The sequence below is a fragment of the Vombatus ursinus genome, unplaced genomic scaffold (genome assembly GCF_900497805.2).
Source record: "Vombatus ursinus unplaced genomic scaffold, bare-nosed wombat genome assembly UNPS02014821.1, whole genome shotgun sequence".
NCBI lineage: Eukaryota > Metazoa > Chordata > Mammalia > Diprotodontia > Vombatidae > Vombatus > Vombatus ursinus.
In genome coordinates, this window is record NW_020954599.1 from 32,764,486 (window position 1) to 32,778,084 (window position 13,599).

At 36.5% G+C, this 13,599-nt stretch overlaps 1 protein-coding gene and 1 pseudogene across 5 annotated transcripts in view; one reads left to right on the forward strand and one right to left on the reverse strand.

Annotated features, from left to right (window-relative positions):
* The window catches only part of LOC114024498, a 13,265-nt pseudogene extending 4,678 nt beyond the window's left edge, over nt 1-8,587 (forward strand).
* TRAPPC11 (trafficking protein particle complex 11) overlaps nt 1-13,599 on the reverse strand; it is a 71,021-nt gene that overhangs the window by 5,529 nt on the left and 51,893 nt on the right. For all 5 annotated transcript variants that reach the window (XM_027837507.1, XM_027837506.1, XM_027837509.1 and 2 more), the window contains exons 23-29: nt 13,241-13,360; nt 10,719-10,784; nt 10,460-10,616; nt 6,997-7,108; nt 5,938-6,029; nt 5,014-5,147; nt 3,839-4,006 (exon numbers count right to left, since the gene is read on the reverse strand). In XM_027837507.1, the coding sequence (XP_027693308.1) occupies nt 3,839-4,006; nt 5,014-5,147; nt 5,938-6,029; nt 6,997-7,108; nt 10,460-10,616; nt 10,719-10,784; nt 13,241-13,360 (849 nt within the window). The remainder of the gene's footprint in view (nt 1-3,838; nt 4,007-5,013; nt 5,148-5,937; nt 6,030-6,996; nt 7,109-10,459; nt 10,617-10,718; nt 10,785-13,240; nt 13,361-13,599) is intronic.

Sequence of the window (13,599 nt, forward strand, 5' to 3'; positions counted from 1 at the left end):
TTGTAAACCTTTAAAGTACTATAAAATTATGGAAGTATTATGATTATTTCTAGTCAGAGAAAGAAAAATGTTGAGAGACATTTCTCTAGGGTCCAAGAGGGTATGGGAGAAAAAGGGGCAGTTATACTTACATTGAAATGACTGAGGGGTTCAACACTACACTTTGTTTCAATTACAAATCTCTACCACTGCTCTAGAAGCTAGCTCTTAAAACAATTCCTAGTTGGCTTCTTGGCAGAAGTTATCTTGTTGGAATGCAATGCTTGCAATTCGGAAGAAAGGATTATAATAATCCAAAAGGCAGGCACGTAAGAAATGTTAAAACTTCCAACTGTTTCTGGCAGAGTTATTTTTCTTACAAAGTTAAATACCACCCAGAAAAAGCTGGCTTTGTCAGTAAGCCAGAAGAAGACTGAGATATCATTATGTGGAGCGAAGTGCCACGCATGAGATGAAAATAAGTTAAGGGTTAAGCGACACAGCATTAATTCATATTTCCAGACATAGCTTACTCTAGCATCTCCAATCAACTTAACAGAACTAGAATAGTCATGTCTCTATGGATACAAGTTCCATTTTCAGCTTGAATTAATGCAAAGTTTCTTAAGGTGAGAGTGGCCATCTCTAAGAAGTGACAGGAGAGGAGGAAGGCAGAGTTGAAACTCTGTCCTTCCTCTAGTGGCACGAAGGCCAATTACAACTCCTCTTTCTACCTTGGCTCCCAACCTGGGGGAAGGAAGAAGGGACAGCTGAGAATAGCGCAAGGATTTAGAGTCAGAAGACATGGATTTGAAGCATAGCTCTGCTACTTATTGCCTGTGTTTCCTTGCACCCTGTCCTAGAGGTCCCTTTCAACTCCAAGATTCTGGAAGTACAACTTTACAGGGGAAGTAGTAAGTTTATGTAACTTGTTATTCTAAGACACTGGTACTGGCTAGAAATACAAATAAGGGTCAAAGTGAATTAATACAAATAACTGTAATGTAACATAAAGGAAAATCAGGGATATCTGGGATCTGTTCCAGTCTTTTGAAGGTGATTTCATGAAAGGCCCAGAGGTCGAGCCATAGACATCTGATGATGCTCCTATCAGAAACAGAATACTAGGCTGGAGAGACCAATAGTTTAGCCAAACATGGCATTTCTTAAACCTTCATCATCAAGAAGAGTAACTCATTTTGTAGCACTTTATGGTTTCCAAAGTGATTTTGAATGGGATCATCCTGTTTGTCTTACATTGCAAGGATCTGATAATAGCAGAATATATGCATATGAACTTCAAATGAGTTATATACATTTAACATGTGTTCGCAGAGTTAGGCTTTCAAAAAAAGGTACAAATCCAGTATTATGGAGCTATAGAGATTTAAAAGACTGTTTGGGTATTGCATTTAGATAATAATTCTATTTTTTTCTTAAAGTTTTACATATCTAAAGAAGGAAAAAAATACATTTCAGTATTACACAAAGATGGATTGCTCAGTGATCTAAGTTGGGATTATAGCTTTCTTTGAGATCAGAGTCATTTTCTGTTCTCCTATTTCCTATCCCTCACATAGGCTTTATTTATTTCTCTCCCCAGTCTAATCTTACAGGTAGCTTAGTTTGATATTTCTTTCTTTCTTTTTTTTTTTTTGGCTAGGCAATTGGGGTTAAGTGACTTGCTCAGGGTCACACAGCTAGTATGTGTTGTGTATTGTGTGTCTGAGATCGGATTTGAACTCAGGTCCTCCTGACTTCAAGGCTGGAGCTCTATCCACTGCACCACCTAGCTGCCCCCCTTAGTTTGATATTTCACTAGTTACTAGGATTCCATGTCTGTCTGACCTTCCACCATTTTGGAACCACAAATCTTCATCCTTCATCCATTTTCTCTACGCCCACTCTAGATGTGGAGAAGACTCATATAAGGGAATGAAACAGCTGATTTTTACCTAAAATAAATTCCTGATGTCCAATCTCAGCTAGGTTTCTTGTTGCTGCTCAATAATCCTTTTTGATCATTACTGCCTACTTACCTGATTCCCTACAATGACTGTTCCAAGACTTTCTTTTTCTCCTTTAGACCCTCCTAACACCATCCCCACCTCTCATCCTAGCAGCAGATGACAAGGTTTCCTCCTCCACTGAGAAGATTAAAAGGTCACTGGATATGAGCACCACAGTCTCTTCCTTCATTTCTCCTAACTTCTAAATAGCATTGCTTACTTTTTTGCTTCCCTCAGGTTACAGATGAACTATCTCTGGTACTCACTAAAGCTAATCCTACTACCTGTGCCTTTGATCCCATTTCCTCTCTCCTAGACTTTGCTCCAATAGTCTTTTCTCTCCTTCATGTGTCACCACATCCCCTTTGTCAATAGCTTCTTTCCTTCTGCCCACAAATATGCTCAAATCTCTCTGACCCAAGCAAATTCTTCCCTTGACTCTTCTATTCCATACACCTACCATCTCATCTTTCTCCTCTTCTTTACTACTTAAGTTACTGAAAAAAAAAAATCTGTCCCCAAAGAACGCTTTCATTTTCTCACTATTCTCTATTCAACCTTTTGGAATCTGCTTCCACTCATCCTTTTGCTAGTACTGGAACTGCTCTAAGGACACTAAAGACCTAATTTCCAAATGTGGTGGCCTTTTAGAATTCTCCATCCTTATTGATACTGATGACTATCCCCTTTTCTTGTATACACTCTCTGTCCCTCAACTTCTGAGACAGCATACCCTCTTGCTTCTAATACTTCTTCATGCACTCTCTCTCTTTCTCAGGGCTCCAAATCTTCCACACTTCTTAACATGGATGTTCCCACGGCTATTTCCGTGGCTGCCTTCTCTTAACTCTCTGCACACGCTCCCTTAGCAGTCTACTTCATTTGCACACTATCAACCACTGCCTCTTTGTGATTCCCAAATCCATATGCCTATTCCTGACTCCTGAGCTGAGACCTGCATTCACATTGTTTACAAGACATCTCCACTTGGATGTTCCATGAGCTCATGTGAAACTCACGTGTCCCCAGGCAGCTAGGTGGTGCAGTGGATAGAACACCAGCCCTGAAGTCAGGAGGACCTGAGCTCAAATCTGACCTCAGACCAAACACTTGACACTTACTAGCTGTGTGACCCTGGGCAAGTCACTTAACCCCAACTGCAAAAAACAAACAAACAAACAAACAAAAAAAAAAAACAAAAAAAACCTGCACGTGTCCAAAGCTAGCTCCTTAACCTTTTTGTCTGCCCTTCTTTTGTGACTTTACTATTTCTGTGTGTTACCACAATTCACTTAGCTCACCATGCTTGTGATCTTCTAATTCTCTTTGACTCTTCCTTTTTCTTCATTTCTCAAAACCAACCACTTACCAAGTCTTATTAAAGTCACTTTTGCATCATTTCTCTCTCAATACAGCCCAAAATTGCATTAACTTTCTTGGTTGTCATTCGACATTATTGACTCATGTTTAACTTGTAATTCACTAAGCCTCTGTTTTTCAAATTTTGTTCTAGAACTCTCTAATCCCTCGTTTAATACTGTAATACTGTTACCTACATATGTCACATCTCTTCTATTAGACTGTAAGTGAATTTAGGGTAGGGATCACATCTTAACCTAAACCTCACATTATGCTCCCCATGCATACCTAGCACAGTGTTCTGCACACAGCTGGTAGCTTTGAAATGTTTATAGCACTTTGCTATAAGCTGTATTTTTGGTTGCCTAAAACTGATGAAAACTATTAGAGTTAATTAGTCTAATCCCAGTTGAACATCATTATTGAAGCATAATTATTGTGAAATGAAAAGACAATAAAGTAAAACAAAAAAATTTCTACTGTCTCCATACCTTTACAAAAATGTATGCAGGTATAAAACGTCTGAGCAGTTGATTTGTGACGTTAGGGAAACGGAGCAAGTTGATGTTGAGTGACGGCAGCTGCTGGTATCCAGCCATCAAAGGGTAAAAGTTGTACAACATTTCTTGCTCTGTGCCAGGTAGGATACGTAATCGAATCTAAATGACAAAAGTAGTGAGTAAAGATAACCAGGCATACATGTGCTTGTGGTATATACATATTCAGTCAATATTCATTTATCTACACATGATAATTCATTTGGATCCTAAACTATAAAACAATAGGGACGAATCAGGATACTGTTGGGACTAGGTAGAGAGTAAATGTCTATGTGTTCAAATGTGTACTAATTTATGCATGTGTCTCGCTAACTTTAGGAAAAGGCCCAAAACAAATGTAAGGTATTTATGAACTGTTCTGCATTATCCAAATCTCTGTTCTCCTCAATTAGTACAGATAAGTAACTGTGGCCTGTATCTGTTTTACCTAAGTGTGGCAACTCTTTGACTTGATACCAACTGACCTAATCTGAATACATTACAAAGCATATACTTTGTCACTATAAATAATAACTGGTGGGTAAACTGGATTGTTTTAAAGGAAATACTTTAAAGATCTATAAGGTAGTTTATGCCTGCTGAAGACTGAGAATAAAAGGCTCCACATAGTTTTCTCTATGTTGGATCAAGTTATACATTGAATTTCACATCCATACATCACATATGGAGATAATGTATGTAGGCATGGATATGTAAAACAGAATTTCTATAAATGCATGATGTCAAGCTAGATATAAGAATGTGTGTGTGTGTGTGTATTTATAAGTATGTGTTATAACTGTATAACATCTTAAAAGATCTGTAATTCTGTCGTGTGTATGCACTATGGGTAAGACGTGAACTACCCACTTTGTGGGAAGCATGAGGTCCATACAATTCTGAACTTGATAATATGAAGTTGACCATCACATGTTCTGTCTCAAGTTTGCTGTATTTTCTTGACTTATGTACACAAACATAGATTTTAATACTTTCGAAAAAGCGAATGAACACAATTTTAATAAAATAATAATAAGAATATGGCCTATTACTGCCATACAAAAGTATACAAATGCTTGATTACAGGGCTACTTACAGGTTTTACATAGGAAAGCAAAATATCGTACCTGTTTAAGACCTGAGAACATGAAGGCGTCACTGGGTTCCACAGAAATTTCTACATCTTGAACTAAGCTGGTCTTATTCTGTAGATGATACTTGACAGGTAATGATTCTCTAACACGACCAAAGGATGGCAGATCTTTAGAGAAGAAAAACAAGGTTCAATTTTTTGCTGGAGAAATTAGCTCCCAAATTACCCTATCAATACCCACTGAGCCCTGCAGCCCCTCTTATAACTAATAAATGTTGTTCTTGTTTTCTTAAGAAGTAAATTACTTACTTGGAAAACAGATCTTATGCCCTTGCTTGTCAGAATGCCTTGGACTCATTTTATAAATATTCTACAAAAGTGTACACGTTGTCTCCTTCCTTAGAAAGCTACTTGATGGCAGAGATTGCTTCACGTTTGTTTTTGTAACCCCAACACTTAGCACAGTGCCTGATAATTAAATGCTTATTGATTGATTCATAAAAACCATCTGAAAAACTCTTTTCCTTGAAGCAGAGAGGAATAAGAAAGCAAGAACACCAAAAAAATCTGAATGAATCTTTAGCACCTACTGAAATTCTGGAAGAGGTGGGATTTTCAGATTTCAGATGTTTCACTGGTTTGAGGGAACTCTGAACATAAATTAACATTTATATCTGAAATTTATAGTTTAAGGAGCTATAAGTTTGGGGCCCAAAGAGGTTAAATGACTTGCCTATGTCACAGAGTTAGGATGTCAAAGGCAGGATTTGAATCCATGATTTCCTAACTCTAAGGCTGGCTCTCTACCCACTAGGACATACTGGCTCTTTTAAAAACTGATAAATAACTAGTAAACAAGACCTAATTTAGGTTTCGATGTACTTGAAAGTTACAACTGCATCCACATGTAGTAATATTACAGTCTTTTTCATTCAAACAAAATTCACATTCCTGTTACCTGTATTCACATGGAGTGGGATACTTTCTACAATCACATGTGGCAGAGTAATGACAGTATTAATGACAGGGACATTTTCTATGGCTGAAGTCCTAACAAAGAAAAGTGAAGAAAAAGTCACTTTGTAAGTTTAACTCACAATTCATGTGCAATGTTATAAACACAAGAGTGAATCTGAAACCATGTATATCGCCCCTCTTCTTTAACTGATTTCAAAGAAAAAAATTAGTTTTATTTTTTCAGGAGTTTATTAAGGAAAGTAAATTTAATGGAACAAAAGCTTTGTTGCATGCAACTTTAACATTCCACTTTTTAAAATATCTTAGATTAGTAACATGTTATTACCTAATCATATAAAAAGAGTACTTTTTAAATAGTCCAAAATAACTCTACTCTTACTCATTCTCAGACTATCATTTCAAAGCATAAAGTACTACTATAAAACATGCCATATCTTTTCCCTGACTTACATATGAAAAACCTGACATGATTTAAGAAAAAAAACCTAGTCTCGACTCTCTATCCTCATCCAAAAATACTCACATGTATAGAGCAAGAACTAGAATAAATATTATACCAAAATCAAACCACACCTCTAAAATGTTCTTTTGGATTTATTCCTATTAGTATATAGGTTAAACCAAATACGAAAATATAATTCTATATACAGGATATTATAAATTAGAAGTGAGAAGAAGTCAAGTCAGCACTAGGTCTTTTTTCCCCACAATGATAAATATAATTCTGTTATACATAAAGTGGGGGGGTAAAGGAGGGGAGGGAAGAGAGATGATTTGGAGGAAAGGAATGAGAAAAGGGCAAGAGATGACATTTTTGGTAAGGCCAAACCTAGACTAACACAAATAAAAATTTAGCAATCATTTTGTTATGATATAAGTTTACAAGTCTTTAAGGGAGAGAACGTTTACATATATTTTATTCTGTTACTTGCCACCCAATGTATCACAGGATCCCATATGGTCAGTGAAAAAGGCAAATGATAAACACTTAAGAAATTCAATGAGGTTGAGTAAAGGGTAAGATTTATGTAACTCTTACCTCTTCCAGGAGATAATATAATGTCCCGTAGGTACTCCACCTTCAACATTACCAACTGATGGGCACTGAAGACAGAAACATTCACTAGCACTCTCACCAGTCTGTAAGACAACTATCAGCAAGATTCTTTTCAATCACCTTGAAATGGCATTGGCAGACTTTCATAAAAAGCTTTAGTCCAGAACAGTAAGGAAAGTTAGGGACCACTATATACTACAGCAGTATACTACAAGAGGCAGCTAGATGGCACAGTGGATAGAGTGCTGGACTTGGAGACAAAAAGACCTGCACTTAAATCCTGCCTCAGACACTTGTTAGCTGTATGACCAAAGGCAAATCACTTAACCCTTTTCAGCTGTAGTTTCTTCATCTGTAAAATGAGGATAGCAACAGCACTTACTGTGCAGGGCTATTGTGAAGACTAAATAAAATAATGTATGTAAAGTACTGTGTAAACATTCAAGCATTACACAAATGCTAGCTATTATAACTGGCAGTTAGGTAACGTAGTAGATAGAGTGCCAGGCCTGGAGTCAAGAAGACTTCCTGACTTCAAATCCTGCCTCAGACACGTACTAGCTGTGTGACCCTGGGCAAGACACTTTGCCTCTGTTTCTTTATCTGTCAAATGAGCTGAAGAAGGAAATGGCAAACCACTCTAGTATCGCTGCCAAGAAAACCTCAAATGGGGTCACAAAGAGTCAGATATGACTGAAGTGACTGAATAACAACAAAATTATTCATATTAAGTTCCAACTAGAGATATATAGACATAGACAGATACAGATATACAAAGAAATAGGCATAGAAAATATCATCATAAAATTGGAAAGGAATGGAAAGAGGTACCTTTTACAACTATGGTAAGGGCAAGAAGTCTTAACAAAGAAGAGGCAGAAGTGATAATAAAGACTAAAATTTTGGACAACTTATATTTTCTGAACAAGAACAAAAATTGTCTAGTGAAGGAAAATCCTTGCACCAATTATCTTTCTGATAATGGTCTGATAACTAAATTAAATAATGAATTGATATAAATATTTGAGAATGAGAGTCTGCCCTAAAAATAAGTTGTCAAAAGTTATGAAGAGGCAGTTTCCAAAAGAAGAAAGGCAAATTATCAACAACTACATAAAAATGTTCCATATCATTAACAATCAGAATAATATAAATTAAACAATTTTGAGTTTTCACTTCATACTCCTAAAAGCAACAAAGATGATGAAAAATGGAAACAGTCAATGCCAGAGGGGATGTGGGAAGACGGATATGATAAGATAATGCTGATGAAATGGTGAAATTGTACAACAATTCTGGTAAATTATTTGGAATTAAGCAAGAAACGTTAATAAACTATTCATAACCTTTAACCCAGAAATCTCACTATACAGCACAAACACCAAAGACATCAAAGGTCCCATGTATGCTACTACTAAAAATGATGATGATGATAATGATAATAGCCAGCATTTATATATCTCTTCAATGTTTGCAAAATACTTTACAAACATTATCTCACTTTATCCTCACAACAAAGTAGGTGCGATTATTATTTTTATTTTGCAGATGAGGAAACTGAGGCAGATAGAAGGTGACTTGCCCAGGTTCACACAGCAAGTAAGTATTTGAAGTGGTATTTGAACTCAGGTCTTCCTGACTCTGGTCCAGGATCTATCACTGTACCACCTAGTTGCCTATGAGAATATTTATAGCATTACTTGCTCTGGTAGCAAAATAAAAATGGAAACAAAGTCAGATTCCTATCCACTGGGGAAAGACTGAATAAACTATGATAAAGACAGAAGAATTTAGATGAATTGCAATGATCAATCCTGTCCCACAGAAGAGAAGATGAAAAAATTCCCCCTATGTAGAGTAATGGAAAACAATGGGAGAATAATGGCCCATACATTGTTGGAAGTAGTTTGTTAGTTGGTTTTAGTTCACTATCTTTCTTTGTTATATGGGAGGTTTGATTAGAAACTGCTGTAAAAAACAAAAAGCATCAGTTTTTTTTTTAAAAGTAATGCGGTATAAGAGTTAAGTCTAAGGGAGGAATTTATTAGCAAATTCCCTGCAGAGGGCAAAAGGGGATTATTAAAAAAGGAAACAGTTTCAAAGGATATGAACAGGCAGATTTCAGAAGAAATCAAAACTATCTATAGACATATTAAAAAATGCTCTAAATCACTATTGATTAGAGAAATGCCAACTAATACAACTCTGAGATACCACCTCATCCCTATCAGACAGGCTAACATGACCGTAAAAGAAAAATTAAAAATCTGGAGGGGAAGTATAAAAAGGACATTAATGCAACTGTTGGTGGAGTAGTGAACTGATCCAACCATTCTGGAGAACAATTCAGAAGTAAGCCAAAAGAGATACAACTGTGCTTACCCTTTGACCCAGCAATACTACTACTAGGTCTGTGTCAAAGAAAAGGGAAAAGGATCTACATATACAAAAATATAGCAGCTCTTTTTGTGGTGGAAAAGAATTGGATGCCCATAAATTGGGAGATAGCTGAACAAGGTGTGGCATATGATTGTAATGGAATACTACTGTGCTATAACAAATGATGAATGGGATACTTTTCAGAAAAACCTGAGAACATATGTGAACTGATACAAATCAAAGACAGTGGAACCAGGAGAACAGTGTATACAATAAGCAATATTATAAGGATTCTCAACTGTGAATGACTTAGTTATTCTGATCAAGACAATGATCCAAGATAATTCCAAAGGATTCATGATGAATCCATTTCCAGAGAGAACTCATAAACTCTGAATGCAGAATGGAGCATACTTTTTTTTTTTACTTTATTTTTCTTGGGGTTTTTTGATGTATTTTCTTTTGCTCCATGGCTAATGTGGAAATTGCTTCGTATGACTCCACAGGTATAATCGATATATTGCTTGTGTCTTCAATGGGGTGTAGTGGGAGGGAAGGAAAGAATCTGGAACTCAGAATTTTTAAAAATGATTATTAAATATTTCTTAAAATGTAACTGGGAAACATTTAATGAAATAAATAAAAAATATATTTGACAAAAAGGGAACTGGTTTGCCTGAATCCTAAATGTGGAAGTGAATATACCAAATCAAATCAGAAAGCTTTTAGTATGTTCAATATTGAAGTATCTAAAGCCCTACCAACAATTCTAATTTTCACATTCTAAATATCTTAATGTGTTTTAAATAAGGGAACTGGTTTTGCTTATATACTTTAAATACATTTCCTTAGATTTTTCATTTTGCCATTCTCAAAAAATACATAATTATATAATAGAGCAAGGTGCAATTTGGCAATTTACTGATGTTGTCTTAATTGTGAATTTGTTCTAATGAACTTAATTCTAAACTTCTGTAACTTATCAAAAATTTTTACATAGAGCTAAATTTTTTTTTCAAATGTCTACTCAATATTTAAACTGGACGGAATTTATTTGAATTCTCACCTTTCTCCACATGCGACTGTAGATGATCCACTGGAGTCATGGAAGAAGCAAGCTGTAACTGACTGGATACGAGGGTGAGAGCCCAAGGTGAAGCACTTAAAATGTCCGTCATCAACAGAAAGGGTATGTCTGCATAGACCCTTTCTAAGTGCTCAAACTGCCACAACAAAGAGAGATCTATCAGGATTTTGGAGAGCAATTTTATTCCTATAAATTTGGTATTCCTAAATTATCTCCAGCAAGCTTTAGATGCACATACCTTTGTAGAGACAAATTTAACAGCAACATCAAATGGAAAGACAGTTTCAATTGTTACAGTTTCATCCTGGAAGAGAATTTGGAAAGTGTATTCAATTTCCTTTTCTAAATCCTAACAGGAAAGAGTAAAATAAATCTAGTACAAGAATATAATTTAGATTCTGTTTTTGATCAATAAACATTCCCATCCTATATAACAGAAGAATCCATTAAGATTAAGTGATGCACCTTCCTCCATTTTTCTTTCAAAGAAATAATTTTTTTTAAATTATGGAACATGGAACAGTGTATGTTATCAGAGATGGTCGCTGTGTCAGGTGACTTTGCTTAAATGCTTTTCTTTCTTACGATGAAAGGCTGAATGGGGAGGGAGATATAAGAACAGATGATAAGGATAAGAATGAAAGACAACAATAAATTTTTTCAAAAAAATCCATGTAATGACAATCTAATGACAAAGCTTATGTTGTGCAGTGCTTTACAGTGGATGAAGCCCTTTCACTTTCACTGGAACCTCACAACAACCCTAGCAGACAGGGAGGATAGATATTAATTATCCCTATTTTATACACTAGGGAACTGAGGCTCAGGGAGCTCAAGGACTCAAGGTCAGGTAAGCAGTTCAGTGGCAAACAGAAGCAGAGCTCAGATCTTCTGACTTAGTCCCAAGCTTTTCCCTCTACTATATGCTAATTCAAAACATTCAAAGTTTGATGGATAAAGCTCTAAAGATACTTTGGTGTTACAACATACATGGCAGCTAGGTGGTGCAGTAGATAAGAGTGTTGGGCCTGGAATCTGGAAAACTAATCTTCCTGAGCTCAAAGCTGCCCTCAGACACTATTTCTCAGCTGTTTGACACTGAGCAAGTCACCTGCTTGCCTCAGTTTCCCCATCTGTAAAATGAGCTGGAAAAGGAGATGGCAAACCACTTTAGTATCTCTGCCAAGAAAATCCCAAATGGGGTCACAGAGTCGGACATGACAGAAAAATGACTGAACAATAACAACATACATGTTTCAAAATAATACTAGAATTATAGCATTTCAAAAATGTTTGAAAAAGAGGAGGTGTGGCAGCAAGGGGAAAGGGTTGGTTCTGCAGATAAGGGCCATGGTTCAAATCCTGAAGCTTACATTTATTGCCTGTGGGACTTTAGGCAAGACAATTATCTTCCCTAGCCTCAGTTTCCTCAACCGTAAAATAAAGGGTAGAGGGGAACCTAAACCTAATGGCTTTTTTTGGTCCCTGTTCCAATTCTAAACCCATTTCCCTGTAAGCCTAGGAAACATAGTAAATGTAGCAGTGTACTTTGACTCCCTAAATAGGAAAAACCACATCACCATGTGAAGCAGGTAGAAACTAGGTCCCTAACTAGGTAACCTCAACAACCAAAGGCCCAAGACTCTACACAAGTCCCCAGAAGCGACATGTAACTTGGCACCCTGAGCAATCCTAGAACACAAACCCACAGCCAGATGGTATTTTGCCCATAAACTGGCCCGCTCCCCTTATCTCCATTAAGAGGTACTGAACCAGCATCATCTATGGTTCTTTATGCAGCAGCCAAAAAGTACAAGGCTTTGTGGGTGCTTAATTAGTGCTATCAACGAATAAATTTTTATCTCTTGGTCACAGGGCTTTAGGACAATGAATTTCAATTGCATTATTTATACAGAGTATCTTAAAGTCCTTTCTCCTCTAATGCCATCTGTGGTTTTATCCTATAGAGAGCTAGGGATGCAGAGAAACTAAAAAACCACTATGATTAAAGAGAGTTCCTTGGTATTTGGCCCCTCTCCTTTCTGTGGCTAAATTAATAGCATCTGCCTAGAATGCTCCTGAGCTACTTTTTCAATGGGCTAGTCTAAGAAGCCTCTTATTTGGGCCTACTGCTGACTAATATCATGTAGCAGCATTTCTATCCTAACGTGCAGAGGATTAAATGATAAACCTCGACTCCTGAAGACCTGGGTTCAAATTCTGACACAATAATAGCTAATAATAGCTAACATTTATCAAGCACTTTAACATTTTCAAAGTTTTTTACAATTATTTCTCCATTTCTCACAAGAACCCTGAGATATAGAGGCCATTATTATCCCCATTTTACAGATGAGGAATCTAAGGCAGGTGAAGTGATTAAGTGACCTGTACATTTATACAGCTATTAAGCATCTGAGGCCAAATTTGAAAACAGGTCTTTCCAGACTGGTGTTCTATCTACTGTGACACCCAGTTGCTACTTACAAGTGTGTGACCCTGGGTAAGGCACCTAACACTTTGATTGTGAGGTAACCTAAGACTAATCTTGTAAGCTGTGGATGAACTGTGATTTGTTGGTAGAGGAGATTCCCTCACTATCAAAGTTACTGATCCTTCATGCACTATCTCAGGGCTATCAGGTTTAGGAGCTAAAAAAAATTCATCATTGCAAAGAAACCTGCTAAGAAGATGCTAAAGCTTCATTCTATTCCAATAAATTAATTAGAAGCCAAAAAAGAGAGAGGAAAAAAGACTTACCTTGTGACATTTACAAACAATTTCTTTTCCTTCAACAGCTGTGTTGATCAAGTAAGAAATATATACAAGAAACATTCTTGAACCCACCGTTCCACATTGAATATATAATGTTTTTTCCAGCTGTAAGAAGGCAGGATAAAAACAATTCACATTTATGTAATGTTAATCTCACAACAACCTTCAGGTAGCACAATTATTATTATCCTCATTTTATAGATGACAAAGCTAAGGCCCAGGGGTTAAGTGCCTTGACCAAGATCACAAAACAGGTAAATGTTGGAGCCAGGATTTAAACCCAGGTCTCTTTATCAATCAATCAATAAACATTTATTTATCTACTATGTATCAAGCACTGAGTT